The 24,153-nt window shown below is 44.3% G+C and overlaps 1 protein-coding gene across 3 annotated transcripts in view; it reads left to right on the top strand.

Moving 5' to 3' along the window:
- Positions 1-22,210, top strand: part of ADCY8 (adenylate cyclase 8) — a 229,091-nt gene extending 206,881 nt beyond the window's left edge. For all 3 annotated transcript variants that reach the window (XM_059901676.1, XM_059901677.1, XM_059901678.1), the window contains 4 exons: positions 3,960-4,106; positions 10,019-10,111; positions 18,693-18,807; positions 21,638-22,210. In XM_059901676.1, the coding sequence (XP_059757659.1) occupies positions 3,960-4,106; positions 10,019-10,111; positions 18,693-18,807; positions 21,638-22,122 (840 nt within the window). In that variant the 3' untranslated portion in view covers positions 22,123-22,210. The remainder of the gene's footprint in view (positions 1-3,959; positions 4,107-10,018; positions 10,112-18,692; positions 18,808-21,637) is intronic.
- The last annotated feature ends 1,943 nt before the right edge of the window (positions 22,211-24,153 follow it).

A 24,153-nucleotide genomic window follows, 5' to 3' on the forward strand; every position in this document is an offset into this window, starting at 1 on the left:
ACAACAGTCTCAGAGATTGTTTCTCCCCTGCAGAGAGGTGGCTTAACTTAGTATAAGACACACAGGGCTTGGAATCAGACAGGCTTGGGCCAGTGAAGGACTGGACTCTGGTTCCCTGCGCAAAGAGGAGACCAAAGTCTTCATCTTGGCTTCCGAGTGGGGGGCGGAGGGGGAAGCGTTCATACGCTCAGAATCCTCTGCGAAGCCCAAACCTGTACATCCAGCCAGAGGCGGATGACGATAAAACAATAATAGCCTTCTATACTCATCAATCCCTCCCCAGTTTACAGTGTTTTTATCTTCTTTGAACCCAAAATAGAAAGAAACAGATGGCACACTCAGAGTGGTTGATTGGAGCAAGTCAATTGATGGGGACATCTTTAAAGGTGTGGGCAGCTGGCTGGAGCTCTCCCAAGTGCCCCTCCAAGTCCCCCCACCCCCTTCTCCCTTCTGGCTTGGAGGGGGAGGGGGCCGACCTGAATGGGCCACGTCAACGACCTTGCAAGCCCTCTGACACCCAGCGGGGGATCATCAATGTGGGACACTGGGTAGAAGATCCGAGGGAGGGGGAAGGAGAATGAGGTCATCTAATGTGCCTGGTGTCCTTATAAGAAGAGGAAATTAGGACACAGACACACATCGAAGAGACACCATATGAAGACACAGGGAGAAGAAGGCCATGTGTAAGCCATGGGGGGCACCCTCAGGAGGAACCAACCCTGCCAACACCTTGATCTTAGACTTCCAAGACTCCAGAACTGTGAGAAGATAAACTTCTGATATTTAAGCCACCCAGTCTGTGGCACTTTGTTACGGCAGCTTGAGCAAACTAATACAATAGGAAGCTGAGTAAACAGAGACTTTTCTTCCCACCATATCACAGGCATTTGGAGGATGCGGTCCTGTAGGTTTGCTTGTGCAGGTTCTTGGACCCACACAGCAGACAGTCAGACTCCTTCTGCAGTACCACTCCATTGTTCAAGGCCAAGGTGAATGGCCCAGCCTCAGAAAGCCATGTACCATTGCTCTGCTCCTTGGCTGCAATCCGCACTGCCCCCCAACCCAACCCAATCCAGCTGGTCACCAGCCACCTCTGCGCTTTTGAACAAGGACTAATGAAAGCATCCATTCAGATCCATCTACACTTAAGCTCAAGTCAGCTGATCATGAATCAGGGACACCATCTTTCACCCAGGTATGCAGAGTGATGAAGACCCTGGACGTCTGTACCTCCCTCTCTTCTGCTCCCAACAGCACGATCCCAATGTCTTAACTCCTCCCTGTTCATTTTCCTTATCTGTAGAGTGGGTATAATAATCGTACCTGCTTCACAGGGTACTTGCAAGGGCTAAAGCATTGAATTCATATGAAAGTGCTTCGTAAGCTTTAATGTTTCCTACACAGGCTAAGGAGTCATTAGCTCAACAAAATGTTGAGTGTTTACCTCGTACCAGACCCTGTATAGGGCATGCAGGCATCCAAAGCATACTAATTGGATGATGAGAACGCACTAAGGTATAAATGGCATGGAGTCTTTGCCCTCGCAGGCTCCACACATAAAGGAAGAGATGGACATTTTAAAGGCGATAATGCAGGTGGCGAGGGCTCTGTGTAGAGTTACCCAGGTGCTGCCACAGCCCGAGTCAGTCTCCTGCCCCCATCGGTGAGTCTGGGAAGGTTTGCAGGAAGACAGGGTACCTAGGTGGCTAGTGAAGGCAGAAAACAAGAGTTAGCCTGGTTAGGGTTGCTAACTGCAAGGAAGGAAGAACATATCCCATCCAGGGACAGATAGTAAACATGAAAGCATTGAAGCGTGTGCATCTTCGTTTCGCTTCTTCCAGAAGCTTACCTTCAGACAAAGATTCGAGTGCAAGTAATTTGCTTGGAAGTGGTCCCAGGAAACCCACCCAGGTAGACAGGAGAGTAAGAAGGAAGGTAGGGAAAGGAAAGTAACCCATTAATGAGGGATTATCAGACTAATTACCTCTGTGGGCGACTGGAGCTGAATCCCAGTGGAGAATTCGGACGATGGTGTAGAAAGCATCCCTCAGAGTTATCTGGCCCAAGGTGTGAAGTTACTGAGAACTCTACACCTGTTCCCATCAGTCATTTGTTAAGAGCAGCTCCTGAGGGGGCATTGATTTCCTGGAGCTTTCAGCCTGCAGCTCACATGGGCAGAGTGCCCTCTAGTGGCCACAGAAAAACTCCATGCAAAGAAACGCAAGGGCTGGCTGACTGCCGGACCTTGGAAGAGAGAAAGCAGGCAGGGCACCTACAGCATCCGCTACAGTGGGCACAAAAAGTACAAATGCTTCGGTGTTTCTGGGACACAAGGTCCAACACAGGGAATTGCAGGCAATGAAGCTGAAGAGACAGGAGGAGGGGAGTGCAGGAATATGTGAATATATGTCATGCTCATGTGTCTCAGCTTTGTCCTGAGGGCAGTTGGAGGGCTTTAAGAATAGGAGAGCCATGGTCAATATTGTATCATTGAAATATCACTCTGGCCGCCATATGGAGCATGCCTTTGGATGAGATAAGACCAGTGCTGAACCCAGTACGAGGCCCTCATATTAATAGCCAAGGAGGAAAAGAGGAAGGGCCTGATAGAAAGAAATGATGGGAGGGTTAGAAAAAAATATTTAGGAGACACAAAGAAACCCAGGCAGCCTTGGTAATTTGTTGAATCTGAATATGATGGGGAAGAAAGAGTCAAGGTTGACTCTGTTTCTAACTTTGATGACTTGTCAATGCTGGTGCCACCAACTGAGTCAGAGAATGAAGGATTAGGAACAGGTTTAGGTGGAGAGGAAATGCATTCAGGTGCAGCATTTATGATTTGAGGAGCGCAAGGGCAACCCAGCATGAGACACAGGAGCTTGAAGCCCAAGGAGAACCGACTTGGAAATAGGATTTTAGAGACTCACACATGAAAGGCTGAGAGTGAACGAGATAGCCCAGGGAAGTATGTAAACTTTGAACCACGCAGTGAGTCAAGGACAGAACCATAGCAATCACCAACATTTAAGACAGTAGATAAGCAAAAAATAAATCCTTGAAGGGGCCAGGCACAAGGAAAACAGATGCGGCATAACTAGAGCATAGAGAGTCAGGAGATTTATGAACTTGGGTGTGATCACCACACCAATTTGCAGGGGTGTCCAGGAAGACTTGGACAGGGATTCGTGTAGAGGTTTTCCCATTTTGGCTGGCAGTCTGACCTGCTCCAGTTTCATTTCATTTCAGCCTGAGATGTGAATGGACATGGAGAGAAGTAGGAATAGGCAGTGGAGAAAACTAGTTTGAGAAGTTTGGATGAGAATGAAGAGAGGTTGGTAGTCACAAGTGTCTGCAGGCTCCAGGGCACCTTGTACTTTTTCTTATAGGGGACACTTACAGGAAGTGGAGGAGGAGAGGAGAAAGAAAGAAGAAAGAAAAGGATCACTGTAGGAGGACGTTGCTGAAGAAGTTAGAGGGGGATCGAGAGATGAGGAAGAAGCATTGATCTTCATCAGGAGAAGGGAAAATGCATTGTCTGGAGTTGAAGCAGAAGAGATGAAAATACAATGAACTACCTGATTGTATGAGTATGGAACGTGAGAGCCTCAGAGACAAGATCATCTACTGAGGGGAATCAAGTGCACAGGGAAGTTAAGGAGAGTGGTGTGTGTTGGGACTAGCCATCGGGGAGAACAGAAAAGGAAGCTGACCAAGGACAGAATGATGGGCAGGCAGAACTCTGGGCCCAGCTGAGGCTGGAGACCATGAATTTTCAATGGTCGCGGGCCACATGGTGATGACGTTAAGGTGTCGATGAGATGGTGTCAGAGCCCCCGTTCTCTGTCCTCTCTGTGGGTACCTGGGCATGGCTGCAGGTGCAGGTACACACAGAGAGCATCACGGCAGACCCTCACCTCTGATGACTGTTTCTGGCTCCCTCTGTGTGTCTCTCTGTCCAGGAGCTGTATTCTCAATCCTATGATGCCGTTGGGGTGATGTTTGCCTCCATCCCAGGGTTTGCAGACTTCTACTCTCAGACTGAAATGAACAACCAAGGAGTGGAATGCCTACGCCTGCTGAATGAGATCATTGCCGACTTCGATGAGGTAAACAGAAGCCTGAGAAATTTACAATCACAAATAAGCATCCGTGTTGTCATAGCATTGTGTTGTTCATTGTAACCAATTTCTGCACTTAAAGAATTCCAGACTGCATTGTAAACACAAACATGTATCATCTAATTTAGTTAACACAATTATCACACAAGATAAACCCTGTCTTCGCTCCTGGAGGATCAGGAATGTAAGCTTCAGAGAGGCTGGAAACTTAACCCAAGATCTCGTAAGTAGCAAATGGCAAAAGCAGGACTTGATCGGAGGCCAGTGCTACGCAGGCAGTGGCATCACAGAGACTGGGCACTGATGGGGACATTTCTCCATCTGCTCAAATTACCAAAGATAAAACCATCAATTAGCATTTGGTCAGAGACCTAATCAAAATATAAACATACCCCAGATGGTACTTTCTTCTTCCAGTTTCCAGGAACAAGGGGGATGCTCATGCTGAACTTTATTTACATTAATAGACTTAGCAGGAGTGGGTCTTCCCCTCCTCACCCCCCAGCTTGAAGTAGGACACCTGTGTCCATCCACATGCCTAAACCTGAGATGGGAAGTTAGTGAGTAATTGGGAAAACGCCAGGGAAGAAGCCAAGCAAAAAGATGGGTTCAGCTAACGTCTAGCCTCCTCAGCCTGATCCCCCAGGGAGCTCAGGAGTATCAGTGGTACCACAGAGTGGTCACCATTGAGGCAAGGCTTTTGTACACCTGTATTGGTCAGCCATTGGCCATGGGCTGCCCTGGTGGGTATGTGTGATCTCCCAGGCATTGCCAGCCAGGGGGCTTCCAGGGCTCTTCCCGAAAAATGGGTACAGCAATACATTGCCAGCAGCCAGCCCTGATGGCAGCCTGGAGGATGGCCCCATAAAGGAGAGCTGAGTTGGGTACCAACGGCATCTACTCCATCACCCTAAACAAAGTTCCTTCCCTTAATCCCCACCTTCCATCTAGAGAGTCCTGTGGAGTCCTTCTTCTGAATAGCCCTCAGATCTGCCCCTCACCATCTCACAGTCAAAGCTGCCCTTGTCTTGCTTTAGGCCATATTGTTTCTCACCTGGATGACCACAGTCATCTTACCATTCACCCTCCTGCATCTGACCATCACCAACCACCAAAAGCTGGAGTATTTTGTCACATTCCTTTGAAACCCAAAACCCACTGGTGTCTCCCTTTGCCAGTTCCTCAGAAGGCCACCGAGGCTTTGCACGTACTGCTCCTGTATCCTCTCCAGCCTTACCTCCCACCATATGCCACCTGGTCCACCATCCAGCACCATCTCACTACTTAGAAGCCATCACAAGCCCACCTGGCCATTTCACATACTGCTCTTTCCACCTAGAAATCATGCCACCTTCACTGTACCCCATCCTCTCTCCCTTGGCTCCACAGCCAGCAGAAAACCTAGTACTCATGTAACAGTCAATTCAAGCATCATCTCTACTTGTGAAGCCTCTTCTAATCCCCCCTCTACCCAGGTAAATGTTGTCACCCTTTTTTCAATGAAAAACTTACACTCTGAAAAATCTTCCATCATAGAGCATGAAACCCTTCAGTTTACAAATCTGCCTCTTAGTTCTGGGGCAGAGACCCCTCTTACTAATCTCCACAGGTGTCTACCACATGTTGACTTTTTCCATAGATAACATTTAGTTGTTGTTTTTCCTTCACACCAAATCCACAGGGTAGGAATTATTAGCCTTCATTTTATAAATAAGCAAAGCTGAGATTCAGAGACACCAAGAGGGCCCACTGTCACACACCACTAAGTGGCAAAGCCAAGTTTTGAACCCAGGTCCGCCATCCTGTTTTGATTTTTAATCACCATGTGCATTGATCTTCACTTAACTGGCATTTCATGGTGCTGGTTTTGAAGTCATAAACTCAACAATGGCCGTTTTAGTTGTCCTAGGAATGAGGATGGGAGTCAAGATAAATAAGACACAGTCACTTCTTGCCTTTCATGGGTTCACAGTCCAGTGAGAGACAGAGTGACTATGAGTTCCCTTTACACAAGGAGTCAGTGGTAAGTACACGTGTATAGAGGGCCTTTCAATGTGGAGAATGGAGGGTGATTCTGTGGTAATGGTACCTTTATCCCATTCTCTGTGCTAAGCCATTAACTCGTGAAGATAGAAATTATACTCTTATGTATTCTGTTAAGTCCCCAGGCCCTCCTACTGTGCCTAGAGCACAAGAGATGCTTATAACAGATGCTTACTAAAGTGACCAGTCAACTAATTAACTCATAGGAGACAGAAACCATCTGGCAAATAGTAAGGTGATGATGGGCTAGTCCCATCCAAAACATACTTCCAAAATTTTTTTTTTAAATAGTAGCTCTATTAAAAAGCTCAATCTGACTGAAGGTTGAGACACCAAGCTTTGTGTTATTTTAAAATCTATAGCACCCCATAACCCAAAAGTTCTCACTTGCATGTTTTTAAACTGAAATAAATAAATTTGAAGTAAGTCTGTATCTTGGTGCCCCAAATTGTATCGATAGATACCCTCGAGTCTTCCCAATAAAGAGATGGGGGGACAGCGCCCCTAGTGGTAGAGATGGGTGTTTGCAGAGGGAAGTTGGAGGGGCTTAGAGAAGGAATTGGTCCAGGAGGCTGAGCTCTAGACCAGGAGGAGGAAAAAGGAGAGATGGGGAAGAGCTGAAAGAGGAGAGAGAGGAGAGGCAGAGACGAGAAGGAGGAAGAAAAAGAAGAGGGGCAAAGGGGAGGAAGAAGAAGACAGGAAGCAGAGGAGAAGGAAGAAAGAAGAGAATGTAGTCAACAGGAAGGGGGGGAAAAAAGGCTTTCCCTGGCTTGCCAACCCCAAGCACTGTCAGCCTTTCTCACGTGGGTCCTCGGGTCACCCGGACCTGCCTTCTTTCTTTGGGTCAAAAGAGACCCTCTAGATTCTGCCCCCACTAAGCTCCAGCCAGACACCCTTCAGTAACCATACCGCTCTTCTTGCTGATGCCGTTGCCACAGGAACTTGGCTTCGGGGAAGGCTGAACATTGCACGGAGCACATGCTCAGGACTGGGTTTGCAATAGCCCAGCACCAGGGCTCCTCACCGCCTGCCCCCGCCCCGGCCTCATCGAAGGCTGAAGAGCCCTCTCACATCTCGGGGCTCCACGCAGACTAGAGGATGAACAAGTGGCTGATTAGGAACCCCACTGTGACTCCAGAGACTTTTAGCTAGAGAGTGGATAGAGTTGCCGTGTGGTTAGTAAATGAAATAGCGAAGCCTCTTGCTGCCTCCTGATCAACTTCTGAAGAGGAGGTAGCTTTGCCTGGACCTGAAACTGGCCCTCAGCCAAGTAGTTCCAAAGAGAGGAGAGGAAGGAAGAGTTCCATGTTCCCCCAGGAACCTGGGGAAGTGCAGCTGTAGGCAGGCAGAGGGAGGGGGGTGGGCAGGCAAAGGCATATCTGGACGCTCCTGCCAACCCTTTCCGTGCTCCCCACCTCCTACTACACAAGCTCCACGGCTAGAAAAACCCCCCTCACTCTTTACAACTGAAATTGGAAATCACTTGCTCAGGGAAGCCATCCCAGACCCTCCAGATTTTATCAAAATCATCCATCCTCTTTATTCCTACTCCCGGTATGTTTCCACCATAAACTTTACTAAAATTGAGCTAGGACACGTTAGTGTGATGATTTATCTAACATCTGACACCCCTGCCTGGGCTGTTGGTTCCGTGATGGCTAGGACCTCATGTGTCTTGTTCATCAGACATTGTAGAAGCTCAGCGAATAGTTGCTGAATTAGCTTCCCACGGCTGCTGTAACAAATGACCACAAAGTTAGTGGCTTGAAATAACAGCAATTCATCCTCTTATAGATTAGAGGTCAGAATCCAGAATGGATCTCACGGGGCTAATCAAGGTGTCAGCAAGGCAGTGTTGCTTCTGGAAGCTCCAGGGGAGAATTCTTTCTTTGCCTTTTCCAGCTTCTAAAGGTCCCTGTCTTGCTTGGCTTGTGGCCCCTTTCTCTGTCTTTAAAGCCAGCAATCATATCACTCTGACTTCTGCTTCCTCCGTCACATCTTCTCTGCCTCCTGCCTTCCTCTTTCACTTACAAGGACCCTTGTGATTACATTGAGCCCATTACTGAGTCCAAGCTCATACTGCTTGCCACACAACAGGCCAATAAATCGAGAGCCGAGTTGCTGGGACAAGGAATAGCGACTTTATTCAGAAAGCCAGCAGACAGAGAAGATGGTGGACTAGTGTCCTAAAGAACCATCTTGCCTGCGTTTGGATGCTAGTTTCTTTCATAGAAGAAAGAGGGGGAAGTGAGGAGGCAAAGTAAAAAGAAAAGAAAGCAGTACGTTGTTGTATATGTCCTGGTTCCAGCCAGACTCCGGAAGGGATGTGTTAATTTCCTCTTTCCTGCAGCCATTCATAGGTGGACCTGGTCAGGATGATTCCTGTGAGCTTAAAGTAAAGTATTTTAGCTTAACCCTCCGGCATGAGACGCAGGGTTCCTGGAGATGGGCCATTATGTATACTTTAAGCCTATAGGCAGCATCACTTTAGTGATTAACTTATAGCAAAAGCAATAGAATACAAAGGTTAAAGTAAAAGAAACGGATCTGATACGGAGTCAGATTTGTTCTTCATTATTACAAACCCACACAGATAACCCAGGAAATTGCCCCATCACAAAATCATTCACTTAATCACATCTGCAAAGTCCTTTTTACTACGTAAGGTAACATATCCACAGGTTCCAGGGACTCAGACATGGACTTTTGGGGTGGGGGGACAAGCAGAGAGAGCATTATTCTCTTAGCACAGTTGCTAAACAAGAGACCAAGGTTTCCCTTCCTTAGCATTAAAATCCAAACTGCAGGTGAGGATGGAGGAAATGGCAAGGATGGTACCCATTCTTCCATACAGGTATTCATTCATCCCTACTGTGTGCTAGGCTCTGTCTAGGTGCTGAGTAGTAAATACGACAGGCAAAAATACCTGCCTCCAGGAATTTTACATTTTAGTAGGAAAGATGACAGTAAATAAGCACAGTCAGGGATAAGTGCTAAGGAGAGAAGATAAAGCAGGAAGAAGATGAGAATATGTATGTGGGGACAGGATATTGTGTTCAGTTTTGCATGGGGTGATCAGCAAGACCCCACTGGGATGACATTTGAGGAAAGACCTGGAAGAGGTGAGGGATGAGCCATGTAGTTGTCTGAAGGAAGAGCATCCCAACAGGGGAACAGCAAATGCAAAGGTCCTGAGGCAGAAACAGGCCTGGCTTGTTAAGATCAGCAAGGAGGTCAGTGTGGCTGGAACAGAGTGAGCGAAGGGGACAGGGCATGGCAGGTCTTGCAGGGCATGGTGAAGACTCTGGCTTTGACCCTGAGTAGAACGGGAAGCCACAGAGCAGGGACATGGTCTGACTTACATTTAAACAGGATCACTCTGGCTGCCATGCTGGGAGTGTGGAGGTAAGGATTGGGATTAGGTACGTTATTGCAATACAATAACCAGGTGTAAACTAATGGTGGCTTAGACCAGGGTACTGGCAGGAAATGCTAAGATTTTTAAATACATACTGAGAGTAAAGCCAAAAGGATGTGTTGATGGATTTGGGAATTTTGGCAATTTCTTCTTTAAACTAATAAGATAGCTTTGTTTATTTCAGAGATTCTTAGAAACAGATCTAGTCCTTAAAGAGTATCTGGTCACACCCATCTTGGCACTTGGCACTTAGCAGGTGCTCAATAAATATCTGTTGAGAGCCTGAATGTTTGATTCTCAGAGAGAAAAGTGGCTACCTCAAGGATGCTCAACCAGTCTAAGGTGGTTCTCGCTGTGGGCCAGGGGCCTGTTTCCGGGAGCCCCAGGCTGCTGGAAGCACAAATACCAGGGCTGACACTGTTGCCTGGATCTGTTTCAGCTGCTTGGTGAAGACCGGTTTCAAGACATTGAAAAGATTAAGACCATCGGCAGCACCTACATGGCCGTGTCAGGCCTGTCACCTGACAAACAGGTAAAGGAATGCTTTGGACTCAGCCACAGCCTATGGCAGGGACCTCACTCTGGTCAGGTCGCTGAAGGTGGTGGGGCTGTCATCACCAGGAAACCTGGGGACAGGTAGGGAGAAAATCCGATGAAGTGGATATTCTAGGTGTGTGAGGTACCTTTGCTCCCGAGGTAAGCAGGCTCTACTGGGTGCACTGATGTTTCTTTATGATTGAGAAGCCTCTAGGCTTCATTCTGAACCTCGCTGTTCACTTGATGAACAAAATCAGGACCAAGAAATACCCTGGTTATGATTTATTTGCGGGTGTTACTAAATCCCTGATCCTAGCCTGTTTTATTCTTACTTTTGTTTTCTCCTCCAAAAGTAATAATAATAGCTCTGCTATTATTAATTAAATAATAATAATAGCTCTGTTATTACTAATTAAATAATAATAATAGCTCTGCTTTTTTGAGAGGTGACTGTGCCAGACACTAGTGTTAAGTGGGAAACTAACATCCACCTGCCAGGGCCCGTGGATGAATTACCTGAGATAGAGTCATGCTAGCCACACAAAGCCTTGCACCTGGCAGGTCCTCCATAAATGCTCTATGGAAATGGGCATAAGCTGCCAGGGAAAGGAATCCTTATTCCTCCTCATCCTTCTTTGCTCGCTTTCCAGCTAAAAACCTAGAACTATTCCAAGACTATCTGAGAAGAAACCCTTGATAGTCATTAGGTACATGTGCACATCACTGTGTCACAGGGGTCCAGAAAGACATCCCCCAGGCCAAATCCAGCCCACCATCTGTTTTTTTGTTTGTTTGTTTGTTTCTGGTTTTTGTTGTTGTCAACATGCAGTTTTATTTTCTGAGGCAAATCACTTAACCTCTTTAAATTTAAACATTCTTATAAAATGCAAGGGTTGTCTAGTTGAACTCTATAGGTGTGCCAGTAACTCAGGACCCAAACATGAATAAATCTTATTTTGCCCTTATATTATTCACAAACTAGGGACTGGCAGAGATGTAAATTAACAGTTGCAGGCCAGTGTGCAGTCTAAGCTAAGAAATGTAAGCAAAGAGTTGGGAGAGCAAAGAAGTATAATAATATATAGAGAGTGACCTAAGTGCTTCCAAATTACAAAAAGGATTGGTGATATTTTTGCCTTTAATGACAAATTTCATTGCAAATTGCTACACATTTCAAATCCTATACAAAGAAAATTTGAAATATCTCTTTTCAGCAATGGTTCTCTCAAATAGACACACTAATATTCTAGATATTACCATTATGCCATATCTTTATAGGCACAGCATATATGTAATAGTACTATCTATTGAAGACTTGGTTAGTCCTGCTTAGTAAATGTTTAACAATTAGGGAGAGTTAAATCATTATACAACAAGTTCATTAAAATGACTTTATTACTGTGGTAAAGAATCTGAGCTTTGTCAAATATTTCCAGTGTTAAAAATATACAAATAGGTTTATATTTTACAATAAAAATACTATCAAAAAGTAATGACAGTTAAATCAGTTCTTAAATGGTGGGCATGGTTAGAACTTGTAGAAAGGAAGTGAAATGTGATCAAAAAGGGAATTGTGGAGGACATTCAAGATGGCGGAGGAGTAAGATTTGGAGATCACCTTCCTCCCCACAAATACATCAAAAATACATCTACATGTGGAACAACTCCTGCAGAACACCTACTGAATGCTGGCAGAGGACCTCAGACCTCCCAAAAGGCAAGAAACTCCCCACATACCTAGCCATGTGGCTGGCAGGGTCTTGGTGTTCCGGCCAGGTGTCAGGCCTGAGCCTCTGAGGTGGGAGAGCTGAGTTCAGTACATTGGACCACCAGACACCTCCCTGCTCCACGTAATATCAATTGGCGAGAGCTCGCCCAGAGATCTCTGTCTCAACGCTAAGACCCAGCTCCGCTCAACAAACAGCAAGCCACAGTGCTGGACAACCCTATGCCAAACAACTAGCAAGACAGGAACACAACCCCACCCATTAGCAGAGAGGCTGCCTAAAATCATAATAAGGTCACAGACACCCTAAAACACACCACCGGACGCGGTCCTGCCCACCAGAAAGACAAGATGCAGCCTCATCCACCAGAACACAGGCACCAGTCCCCTCCACCAGGAAGCCTACACAACCCACTGAACCAACCTTACCCACTGGGGGCAGACAGCAAAAACAACAGGAACTACGAACCTGCAGCCTGTGAAAAAGAGACCCCAAACACAGTAAGTAAAACAAAATGAGAAGACAGAGAAATACACAGCAGATGAAGGAGCAAGGTAAAAACCCACCAGACCAAACAAATGAAGAGGAAATAGGCAGTCTACCTGAAAAAGAATTCAGAGTAATGATAGTAAAAATGATCCAAAATCTTCGAAATAGAATGGGGAAAATACAAGAAACGTTTAACAAGGACCTAGAAGAACTAAAGAGCAAACAAACAATGATGAACAACACAATAAATGAAATTAAAAATTCTCTAGAAGGAATCAATAGCAGAATAACTGAGGCAGAAGAACAGATAAGTGACCTGGAAGATAAAATAGTGGAAATAACTACAGCAGAGCAGAATAAAGAAAAAAGAACGAAAAGAATTGAGGACAGTCTCAGAAACCTCTGGGACAACATTAAACACACCAACATTCGAATTACAGGAGTCCCAGAAGAAGAAGAGAAAAAGAAAGGGACTAAGAAAATATTGGAAGAGATTATAGTTGAAAACTTCCCTAATATGGGAAAGGAAATAGTCAAGTCCAGGAAATGCAGTGAGTCCCATACAGGATAAATCCAAGGAGAAACACGCCAAGACACATATTGATCAAACTATCAAAAATTAAATACAAACAAAAAATATTAAAAGCAGCAAGGGAAAAGCAACAAATAACATACAAGGGAATCCCCATAAGGTTAACAGCTGATCTTTCAGCAGAAACTCAACAAGCCAGAAGGGAGGGGCAGGACATATTTGAAGTGATGAAAGGAAAAAACCTACAACCAAGATGACTCTACCCAGCAAGGATCTCATTCAGATTCGATGGAGAAATTAAAAGCTTTACAGACAAGTAAAAGTAAAGAGAATTGAGCACCACCAAACCAGCTTTACAACAAATGCTAAAGGAACTTCTCTAGGCAGGAAACACAAGAGAAGGAAAAGACCTACAATAACAAACCCAAAACAATTAAGGAAATGGTAATAGGAACATACATATCGATAATTACCTTAAATGTAAATGTATTAAATGCTCCAACCCAAAGACATAGACTGGCTGAATGGATACAAAGACAAGACCCGTATATATGCTGTCTACAAGAGACCCACTTCAGACCTAGGGACACAAACAGACTGAAAGTGAGGGGATGGAAAAAGATATTCCATGCAAATGGAAATCAAAAGAAAGTTGGCATAGCAATTCTCATATCAGACAAAATAGACTTTAAAATAAAGACTATTACAAGAGACAAAGAAGGACACTACATAATGATCAAGAGATCAATCCAAGAAGATATAACAAGTGTAAATATTTATGCATCCAACATAGGAGCACCTCAATACATAAGGCAAATGTTAACAGCCAAAAAGGGGAAATCGACAGTAGCACAATAGTAGTAGAGGACTGTAACACCCCACGTTCACCAATGGACAGATCATCCAAAATGAACACAAATAAGGAAACACAAGCTTTAAATGATACATTAAACAAGATGGACTTAATTGATATTTATCGGACATTTCATCCAAACACAACAGAATACACTTTCTTCTCAAGTGCTCATGGAACATTCTCCAGGATAGATCATATCTTCGGTCACAAATCAAGTCTTGGTAAATTTAAGAAAATTGAAATCGTATCAAGTATCTTTTCCGACCACAATGCTATGACACTAGATATCAATTACAGGAAAAAATCTGTAAAAAATACAAACACATGGAGGGTAAACAATACACTACTAAATAACCAAAAGATCACTGAAGAAATCAAAGAGGAAAGCAAAAAATACCTAGAAACAAATGACATTGAAAACATGACAACCCAAAACCTATGGGATGCAGCAAAGCAGTTCTAAGAGGGAAGTTTGTAGCAACACAATCCTACCACAGAAAACAAGAAAAATCTCAAGTAAACAACCTAACCTTACACCTAAAGCAATTAGAGAAAGGAGAACAAGAAAACCCCAAAGTTAACAGAAGGAAAGAAATCATAAAGATCAGATCAGAAATAAATGAAAAAGAAATGAAGGAAACGATCGCAAAGATCAATAAAACTAAAAGCTGGTTCTTTGAGGAGATAAACAAAATTGATAAACCATTAGCCAGACTCATCAAGAAAAAAAGGGAGAAGACTCAAATCAACAGAATTCGAAATGAAAAAGGAGAAGTAACAACTGACACTGCAGAAATACAAAGGATCATGAGAGGTTACTACAAGCAACTATATGCCAATAAAATGGACAACCTGGAAGAAATGGACAAATTCTTAGAAAAGCACAACCTTCTGAGACTGAACCAGGAAGAAATGGAAAATATCAACAGACCAATCACAAGCACTGAAATTGAAACTGTGATTAAAAATTTCCAACAAACAAAAGCCCAGGACCAGATGGCTTCACAGGCAAATTCTATCAAACATTTAGAGAGGAGCTAACACCTATCCTTCTCAAACTCTTGAGAAGGAGTATGTTTCTCAAAATGTAGCAGAGGAAGGAACACTCCCAAACTCATTCTACGAGGCCACCATCACCCTGATACCAAAACCAGACAAAGATGTCACAAAAAAAGAAAACTACAGGCCAATATCACTGTTGAACATAGATGCAAAAATCCTCAACAAAATACTATCAAACAGAATGCAACAGCACATTAAAAGGATCATACACCATGATCAAGTGGGGTTTATCCCAGGAATGCAAGGATTCTTCAATATATGCAAATCAATCAATGTGATACACCATACTAACAAACTGAGGGATAAAAACCATATGATAATCTCAGTAGATGCAGAAAAAGCTTTCGACAAAATTCAACAGCTATTTATGATAAAAACTCTCCAGAAAGAAGGCATAGAGGGAACTTATCTCAACATAATAAAGACCATATATGACAAACCCACAGCCAACATCGTTCTCAATGGTGAAAAACTGAAACCATTTCCACTAAGATCAGGAGTAAGACAAGGTTGTCCACTCTCACCACTATTATTCAACTTAGTTTTGGAAGTTTTAGCCACAGCAATCAGAGAAGAAAAAGAAATAAAAGGTATCCAAATCAGAAAAGATGAAGTAAAACTGTCACTGTTTGCAGATGACATGATACTATACATAGAGAATCCTAAAGATGCTACCAGAAAACTACTAAAGCTAATCAATGAATTTGGTAAAGTAGCAGGATACAAAATTAATGCACAGAAATCTCTTGCATTCCGATACACTAATGATGAAAAATCTGAAAGAGAAATTAAGGAAACACTCCCATTTACCATTACAACTAAAAGAATAAAATACCTAGGAATAAACCTACCTACAGAGACAAAAGACCTGTATGCAGAAAACTATAAGACACTGATGAAAGAAATTAAAGATGATACAAACAGATGGAGAGATATACCATGTTCTTGGATTGGAAGAATCAACACTGTGAAAATGACTATACTACCCAAAGCAACCTACAGATTCAATGCAATCCCTATCAAACTACCCCTGGCATTTTTCACAGAACTAGAACAAAAAATTTCACAATTTGTATGGAAACACAAAAGACCCTGAATAACCAAAGCAATCTTGAGAAAGAAAAATGGAGCTGGAGGAATCAGGCTCCCTGACTTCACACTATACTACAAAGCTACAGTCATCAAGACAGTATGGTACTGGCAAAAAAACAGAAATATAGGTCAATGGAACAAGAGAGAAACCCCAGAGATAAACCCACGCACATATGGTCACCTTATTTTTTATAAAGGAGGCAAGAATATACAATGGAGAAAAGACAACCTCTTCAATAAGTGGTGCTGGGAAAACTCGACAACTACGTGTAAAAGAATGAAATTAGAACACTCCCTAACACCATACACAAAAATAAACTCAAAATGGATTAAAGACCTAAATGAAAGGCCAGACACTATCAAACTCTTAGAGGAAAACATAGGCAGAACACTCTATGACATAAATCACAGCAAGATCCTTTTTGACCCACCTCCCTCCTAGACAAATGGAAGTAAAAACAAAAATAAACAAATGGACCTCATGAAACTTAAAAGCTTTTGCACAGCAAAGGAAACCGTAAACAAGATGAAAAGACAACCCTCAGAATGGGAGAAAATATTTGCAAATGAAGCAACTGACAAAGGATTAATCTCCAAAACATACAAGCAGCTCATGCAGCTCAATATCAAAAAACAGCCCAATCCCAAAATGGGCAGAAGACCTAAATAGACATTTCTCTGAAGAAGATATACAGATTGCCAACAAACACATGAAAGGATGCTCAACATCACTAATCATTAGAGAAATGCAAATCAAAACTACAATGAGGTATCACCTCACACCAGTCAGAATGGCCATCATCAAAAAATCTAGAAACAATAAATGCTGGTGAGGGTGTGGAGAAAAGGGAACCCTCTTGCACTGTTGGTGGGAATGTAAATTGATACAGCCACTATGGAGAACAGTATGGAGGTTCCTTACAAAACTAAAACTAGAACTACCATATGACCCAGCAATCCCACTACTGGGCATATACCCTGAGAAAACATAATTCAAAAAGAGTCATGTACCACAATGTTCATTGCAGCTCTATTTACAATAGCCAGGACATGGAAGCAACCTAAGTGTCTGTCGACAGAGGAGTGGATAAAGAAGATGTGGCACATATATACAATGGAATATTACTCAGCCATAAAAAGAAACGAAATGGAGTTATTTGTAGTGAGGTGGGTGGACCTAGAGTCTGTCATATAGAGTGAAGTAAGTCAGAAAGAGAAAAACAAATATCGTATGCTAACATATATACGTGGAATCTAAAAAAAAAAATGGTTCTGAAGAACCTAGAAGCAGGATAGGAATAAAGACACAGATGCAGAGAATGGACTTAAAGACACGGGGAGGGGGAAGGGTAAGCTGGGACGAAGTGAGAGAGTGGCATGAACATATATACACTACCAAATGTAAAATAGATAGCTAGTGGGAAGCAGCCGCATAGCACAGGGAGATCAGCTCGGTGCTTTGTGACCACCTAGAGGGGTGGGATGGGGAGGGTGGGAGCGAGGCGCAAGAGGGAGGAGATATAGGGATATATGTACACGTATAGCTGATTCACTTTGTTGTGCGGCAGAAACTAACAACAATGTAAAGCAATTATACTCCAATAAAGATGTTAAAAAATACTTTTTTAATAAAATAAATTTTTTGAAAAAAGGGAATTGTTAGGTACAGCTGGCAACAATGTGGGTAAATATAGAAAACGTGGATTTTGTACTGGGCCAGTAGCTGTCAAGGAATATGTAAGTGAATCTTTGAAACCTAGATATGATTCTTTCATATAAATAGTTTAATGAAGTATAATTAAACCAGAGTATATATTGTAGTTATAATTTAAAATTATACCCCCAAAGCACAAATACACAAACATTTATCAAATATTGTATTTCAAGGCCTCATTGACTTCGGAGCTTCTGATGAAATTTTAAGTATTTTCTCCTCAGCATCACCACCTCCAAAAACAAATTTAAATGTGAATAATTAACATTGTATAGGTTTTAGTTTGATGTGATGGCGATGGTAGAACGTGTAAACACTGGATGCTAGCATTAGAAGTATTGATTAAAAAATAACCTCGGTTTGGAAATACTGATAGACAATCATCCCAACTGCTATATTGGTGATCTGACGTATCCACCATCTGTTTTCGTAAATAAAGTTTTATTGGAACACAGCCACGTGCATTCATTTATATTTTGCCTATGGCTCCTTTCTGGCTAAAATGGCAGTGTTGGGTAGTCATGACAAAGACCACACGGCCCACAAAGCCTAAAATACTTGCCATCTGGCCCTTTACTGACTGCCAACCTCTGCTCTAGAGGGGCACAGAATTCTTTCACATACACAACCTCACTCAGTCCCCATGAGGTAGGCAGCGCAACTATGCTTATCCCCATTATATAGATGAGGAGACTGAGGTTCAGAGAGCAAATGTCTATGTGAAACATCTCTTAAACAGACACTGTGAGTACTTCAAAGGAAATAGACATGGTTCCTAGATTGGAAACCTCACATATATGAACATAAGAGTATGTACACACACACACACACACACACACACACACACGTGAACAGCATCAACTTGAACAGACAAGGGTAGGGGTGGGGAATGGAATCTGAGAGTCACACATATTACACTCTCTGAAGCAAATTTCCTGGTACCCTGTGTTTCTGGACTCTGATGACTTAGGTGTACAGGGCTCACACACCTGCTTATTTCCCTTGAAGGCATGTGTGGGTGAGGTAGGACACAGACAAGACCCCTGCTGCAGAAATGTTCCTGTTTGCCCCATCGAATGACCTCTTCTCTCATGTTTGCTGCAGCAATGTGAAGATAAGTGGGAACATCTGTGCGCCCTGGCCGACTTCTCTCTCGCCCTGACCGAAAGCATACAGGAGATCAACAAGCATTCTTTCAACAATTTTGAGCTCCGGATTGGTGAGTAGCAGCTGGAAGTGTGGCACCTCGGGGACCCACCGAGCTGGCTGGCCTTGCTCTATCGAGCCCTCCCGTGCCCTGGCCATCAAGCCAGGGGAGCTTTTTCCCGCAAAATGCAGCAGATTTAGTGTGACCTGGCCAAGGACAGACCTGTCTGGGCTTCCTCTCACTCAAGATGCTGGAAGCAGTGGAAGGATTTTGGCCTGTGTGCAGAAATACCAAGCAACTGATAGACCACGGCTACCTGTCCTCCAACTTGTCCAGAATCCCACCCACACAAGGCCCTGATTAGAGAGGTAGCTGTCTAATCAATCGTTTCCTCCCGTCTTCTATGTCACCAGATACTGGAGGTCAATGCGTTACTCTCCCGTTCTCCTGGATAACACCCTGAGCCGAAAGCAGGATTCTGTTCCTGAGGATGTCACATGCTGACTTGAGCCAGGGACAGGCAGTTAGCTTTATAGCTCTTCACTCGGCCACGCAGCTCACCCTCCTTTGGGCTTAGGGACACCCTTGTGCAAAGTGACAACAGTCACGGCTATGTGATAATAGTCATTTGCAATTTGTATAACTTGTTAATTTCTTCAGCATCTCTGTGGAGTCTGGAGGGGGCCTCCTCAAGCATAGTCTGAAAGCCCCTGCTCTAGTCCACATTCACGTTTTACAGATGGGCAAACTCAGGCCCAGAGAAGGGGAGTAACTAGCCTACGATCACACAACCAAATGGTCATCCTGGCAGCGACTCCAGGATTTCCTGACTGAGACCAGTGACATTCTGGCAGCCAGCGTGCAGCCTAAAACAAATGTTACGGCAGTCCTCATGCCTTAGATATCCTCTGGCTGGCATGCCATTTTACTTTTTTGGTTCTCCCTTAGCAGCTTTCAAGTATAAAGGGTCAAGTAATACCCATACCTGACTTGTCAGATCTAAGGAATGCCACATGCCTTTGTTCACTGGACTAAATAAGTGATATTTCTATATTTTGATCTATGGATGGGGTGCTCAGGGCTTGTTTCCAGATCTTCCAACAACCTTACATGTCCTTTCTGAAATCATTGAATACATGATTGAACTGGGAACAAAAAAGCAGAACTATAACCTTGAACAAAGGCTGTGTAATTTCAGGAGATGTTGCTGGAATTAAGGCCAACCCTTGGTGTGATACATTATTCTCCTGGCATGGTTCAGAGGTTAGAAAATCATGTTCCCAACGGGATTGGGCCTTTCACTTTGTGTTTTGGGTCTGCTGTAACCGGCTCTATGACTTTGGGCAAGTCGTTTAAACCCTCTGAGTGTCAGTCTCCTCATGTGTGAACTGGGAGTTATATTATCACCTCCCCTGCCTACCTCATAGTAGTAAGAAGAGATGCGAATGGGACAGTGGTTAGGGACGGGCTCTGCAAAGTTCAGGGCAATGTCCGTCCTTGTGATTCCTGTGCATTCTGCAAGAGCTGTTTCTCGAAGTTCACAGTCAGTTCTATCTTATACGTGTGTGTGTGTGTGTGTGTGTGTGTTGCTTTTCCCTCTGCCTAGAATGATCTAACCCAGATATCTGCATGGCTTATACTATCACCTTCTCTAGATCTCTGCTCAGAAAGGCCTTTCCTAACCACCCTACTCCAAAATACACCCTCCTATATTTTTCTATCCCTTTAACCTGATTGGTTTTTCTTTATCACCTTTATCATTCACTGATACTATATTGCATTTTTTAAAATTATTTTCTGTCTCTCCCCAATAGAAGATAAGCTCCATGAGGGCCGGGGCTATGTCTTTTTTCTTTCCCACCATATCCCCCATACCTGGAACAGTGTCTGCTTTATAGTAGATGCCTAGTCAATGTTTGCAGAATGAATGAGAAATCCTTAGTCTAGTAAAAGGAGACATATATGCCCATGAATGTGTTTAGTGGAATACTGTCATTCCTTTTAAAAAGTCTGCATTTCCTAAAGGAGGAAGTATTGAAATTGTGATCTACCAAATAACCTGTGGGATTGGGAGTAAATGACAGTCCAAGCAGAGAGAAAGCCAGGGACAAAGGCACAGAGGTGGAAATGCCAGCAGGTTAGGGGAACTCGAGCAGTGCAGTATGGATACGGTGCAAAGGTGAGGGAGAGGGTGGTGACAAAAATGAGGCTGGCAAGTTAGGCAAGAGCCAGTTCTGAGAAACCCTGGATTGTGATCCTAAGGAGCCGGGGCTTTACCCCATAGGCAAAAGGAGCTGTGGCAGGTGTTGAAGTGGGTGGTAACTTGATCAGATGTGCATCAGAACGTCCCTCTGGTTCTGGCAGCAGCGTGGAGGATGGTCTGCAGGAGGACAAGCAGGGATCCAGGGAGGCGTGTTAGGAGGCTGTTGCCATGGACCCAGGGAATGATGCTGAGGACGTGGACTAAGACAGAGCAGGAAAAGGTGTGCCCAGGCTCTCAGGGCACTGTGACAACAGAGGCAAGAGGTGGTCCCAGCATCCCGACATCAGTGCCCTGTCCATCCCGCAGGCTAAGACAAGTCAGCTTCCATGTGAGAGTAACAATTATTGTCTCTCGAGCACTCACTGGTTGTCTGGTAATATACCAGTGGCTTTACCTATATCATCTCATCTCATCCTCCTTTAATTATTTCCACTTGACAGGTGAGAAAAGTGAGGTCCAAATCTGTTAAGTACCCAACCCAGATCACACATCTAATAAGTGACTGACGCTGGATCTGGACCCTGCAGTTTATCCGTAGAGATCACATCCTTCATTTAAGGGTCACTATCCCAGGCAGGGCGCAGCCCCTTCCTTGACGTCCCTCTTCTCTCACCTCTTGTTTCTCTGGTTCACCCACAGGCATCAGCCATGGCTCAGTGGTAGCTGGCGTTATCGGCGCTAAGAAACCACAGTATGACATTTGGGGCAAAACCGTGAACCTGGCAAGTCGAATGGACAGCACAGGAGTCAGCGGCAGAATCCAGGTCCCCGAGGAGACCTATCTCATCCTGAAGGACCAGGGCTTTGCCTTTGACTACCGAGGGGAGATCTATGTGAAGGGCATCAGTGAACAGGAAGGAAAAATCAAAACGTACTTTCTCCTGGGAAGAGTCCAACCCAACCCATTCATCCTGCCGCCGAGAAGACTGCCCGGGCAGTACTCCTTGGCCGCCGTCGTCCTGGGCCTCGTCCAGTCCCTCAACAGGCAAAGGCAGAAGCAGCTGCTGAACGAGAACAACACGGGCATCATCAAGGGCCATTACAACCGGCGGACTTTGCTGACACCCAGCGGGCCTGAGCCGGGAGCCCAAGCCGAAGGCACCGACAAGTCCGAGTTGCCATAAAAGCGTTTTCCTTGTGTTTCTTTTTTTGTATTTCTTTTATATATAAAATAAATATACTAATAAAAAGGTTTAATTTTTTTTAGAACAAGGATGGTTTCGTTGGTCTTTGGATGCACTAGATCGAAGACACGATTTGAGTTTCTCTCCCGTCGCAGACATTTCTTGGTCATCTCTTCCATACAAGGTTTATTGGGAAGCAAAGATAAGTAAGACCTAGTCCTTGACCTTGGGAAAGAGAGACCTGTAGACAGAGACTCAGTACAGTGGGCTCATCATTAAGAACTGCCGTTTATTGAGCGCTTGTCAGGTACCTGGCGCACAATAATATTAATGGATAATGTTAATAGATAATATTCCTATAAACCAATACATAAATACTCTGCGTTCAGAGAGGGGTAGATGCAATGAGAAATTGTGATAGGACAGTTGTGATAAAGAACTGGAGGTCAAGGACGCTGCCTGAGCTGGAGGCACCGTGTCTTTGAGGACATGATGCAAAGGATTAGCCCTAAATGATGAGAAAGAGGCAACCCATGGAACCTGGGAGAAAAGTGACCCAAGCAGAAGGACTAACAGGTACAAACGCCCTGAGGTGGGATCAAGGCCACTTGATCTGCTGGAGCCACAGTTAGAAAGTCAGCAGGTGGGTAAGTTGGTTCAGGCAGGTACACTGTTTCCTGGGAAGACTGCATCCTAAGCTCTTCTCATATGACCACAAAGCCTGCCAGGAAAGTTTCATACAGGTGAGAAAGCTCAAAAAAATGAAAGGAATTGCCCAAGACCTTATAGGTAGCTTTAGAACTAGGCTCAGCACTGTACTGGTCAATAAAAGTGCTGTAACAAATAACTCCCATTCTTAGTGGTTAAAACAAAATAAGAGATTTAGCTGTCATTTATGTCCTGTTGCATGTGGGGCAGAGGCCTTCCAGGCAATGATCTCGGGACTTAGTCTTCTTCCACTTAGGACTTGCATACCTCTGCTTGATCCTCTCTACCCAGCCAGCTGAAGAGCAGAGAGGGAAAGGAAGCGGGATCACTCAGAAGGTCTTGGGCACCAGGCCTGAAAGTCGCCTACATTATTGCTCTGTCACCAGCCAGAAGGCAGTCATTGGCCTCACTTTACCGTAAGGGAAGTTAGGGGATGGATTCTTCCTGTGTTCACTACTGAGAGGAAAGCACTGTCTCTTCCATAAGAATCTACACCTGTCTAAGCCCATGTGTGCAAACACGAAGCTATTCTGGTAAGTTCTGTGTTGGAAGGACGGACGAGATTGAAATGATGGAAGAAGTATGAAATCCTAATCATTATCTAAATTCTTGACTCTTAACAACAGCTCATTTAAAAGAAACTTAGCTCCAGGTAATGAATCCACAGTAGATACGCTCTGGAGGAAATACCCACCTGAGGTATCTCGGGTGAGACCCCCGTGATAGAAGGGAAACTACTCTCTCCTGAGAAGCACAAAGTACAGAAAGGGAGTTGACTTTTGAGTGGCCATGTTTGCCATGCTTTTTGTTCTCATATCAAAGAAATACAGGAGGTCCCAGTGGAACATGAAGAGGTTGTCAGGCGAAAGCCTCTGTAAACAAAGCCCTCAACCAATGTCAGGGGTAATTATTATCTTCGAAGACTCGGAGAAAGCCTCGAGGTTTACTCAGCCCAACCTGCTGGGACATTTAAACAAGGTAAAGCTCAGGGCATGCTGAGAGCTGGAGCCACAGGATAGAGGGGGAAGCTGAGTTCGGGTGGGTCAGGGACTCAGCAAACATCACGGCAAAGAGGCCAGCCTCGGTAGAGGCAGTCGGGCTGCAAAAGCACAGTATCCAACAGAGAAAACTTGATGTGTGGCGTCGGGCTTTGGTCTAATCCAGAGCATAGGGCCCTTCTGGAACCTGGGCACAGCTCAGCAGAGGCTCCAGTAAGCAGACAAGCCCTGGTGAGCTGGATCCTACCCCAGGGAGAGGGCTACCAGGGACAGAGGTTGCCCCTAAACTCTGAGCTAGCACTCAGGACAAAGTTCCTGGGCTAAA

Source organism: Balaenoptera ricei, chromosome 17 (assembly GCF_028023285.1).
Source record: "Balaenoptera ricei isolate mBalRic1 chromosome 17, mBalRic1.hap2, whole genome shotgun sequence".
Taxonomy (NCBI): Eukaryota; Metazoa; Chordata; class Mammalia; order Artiodactyla; family Balaenopteridae; genus Balaenoptera; species Balaenoptera ricei.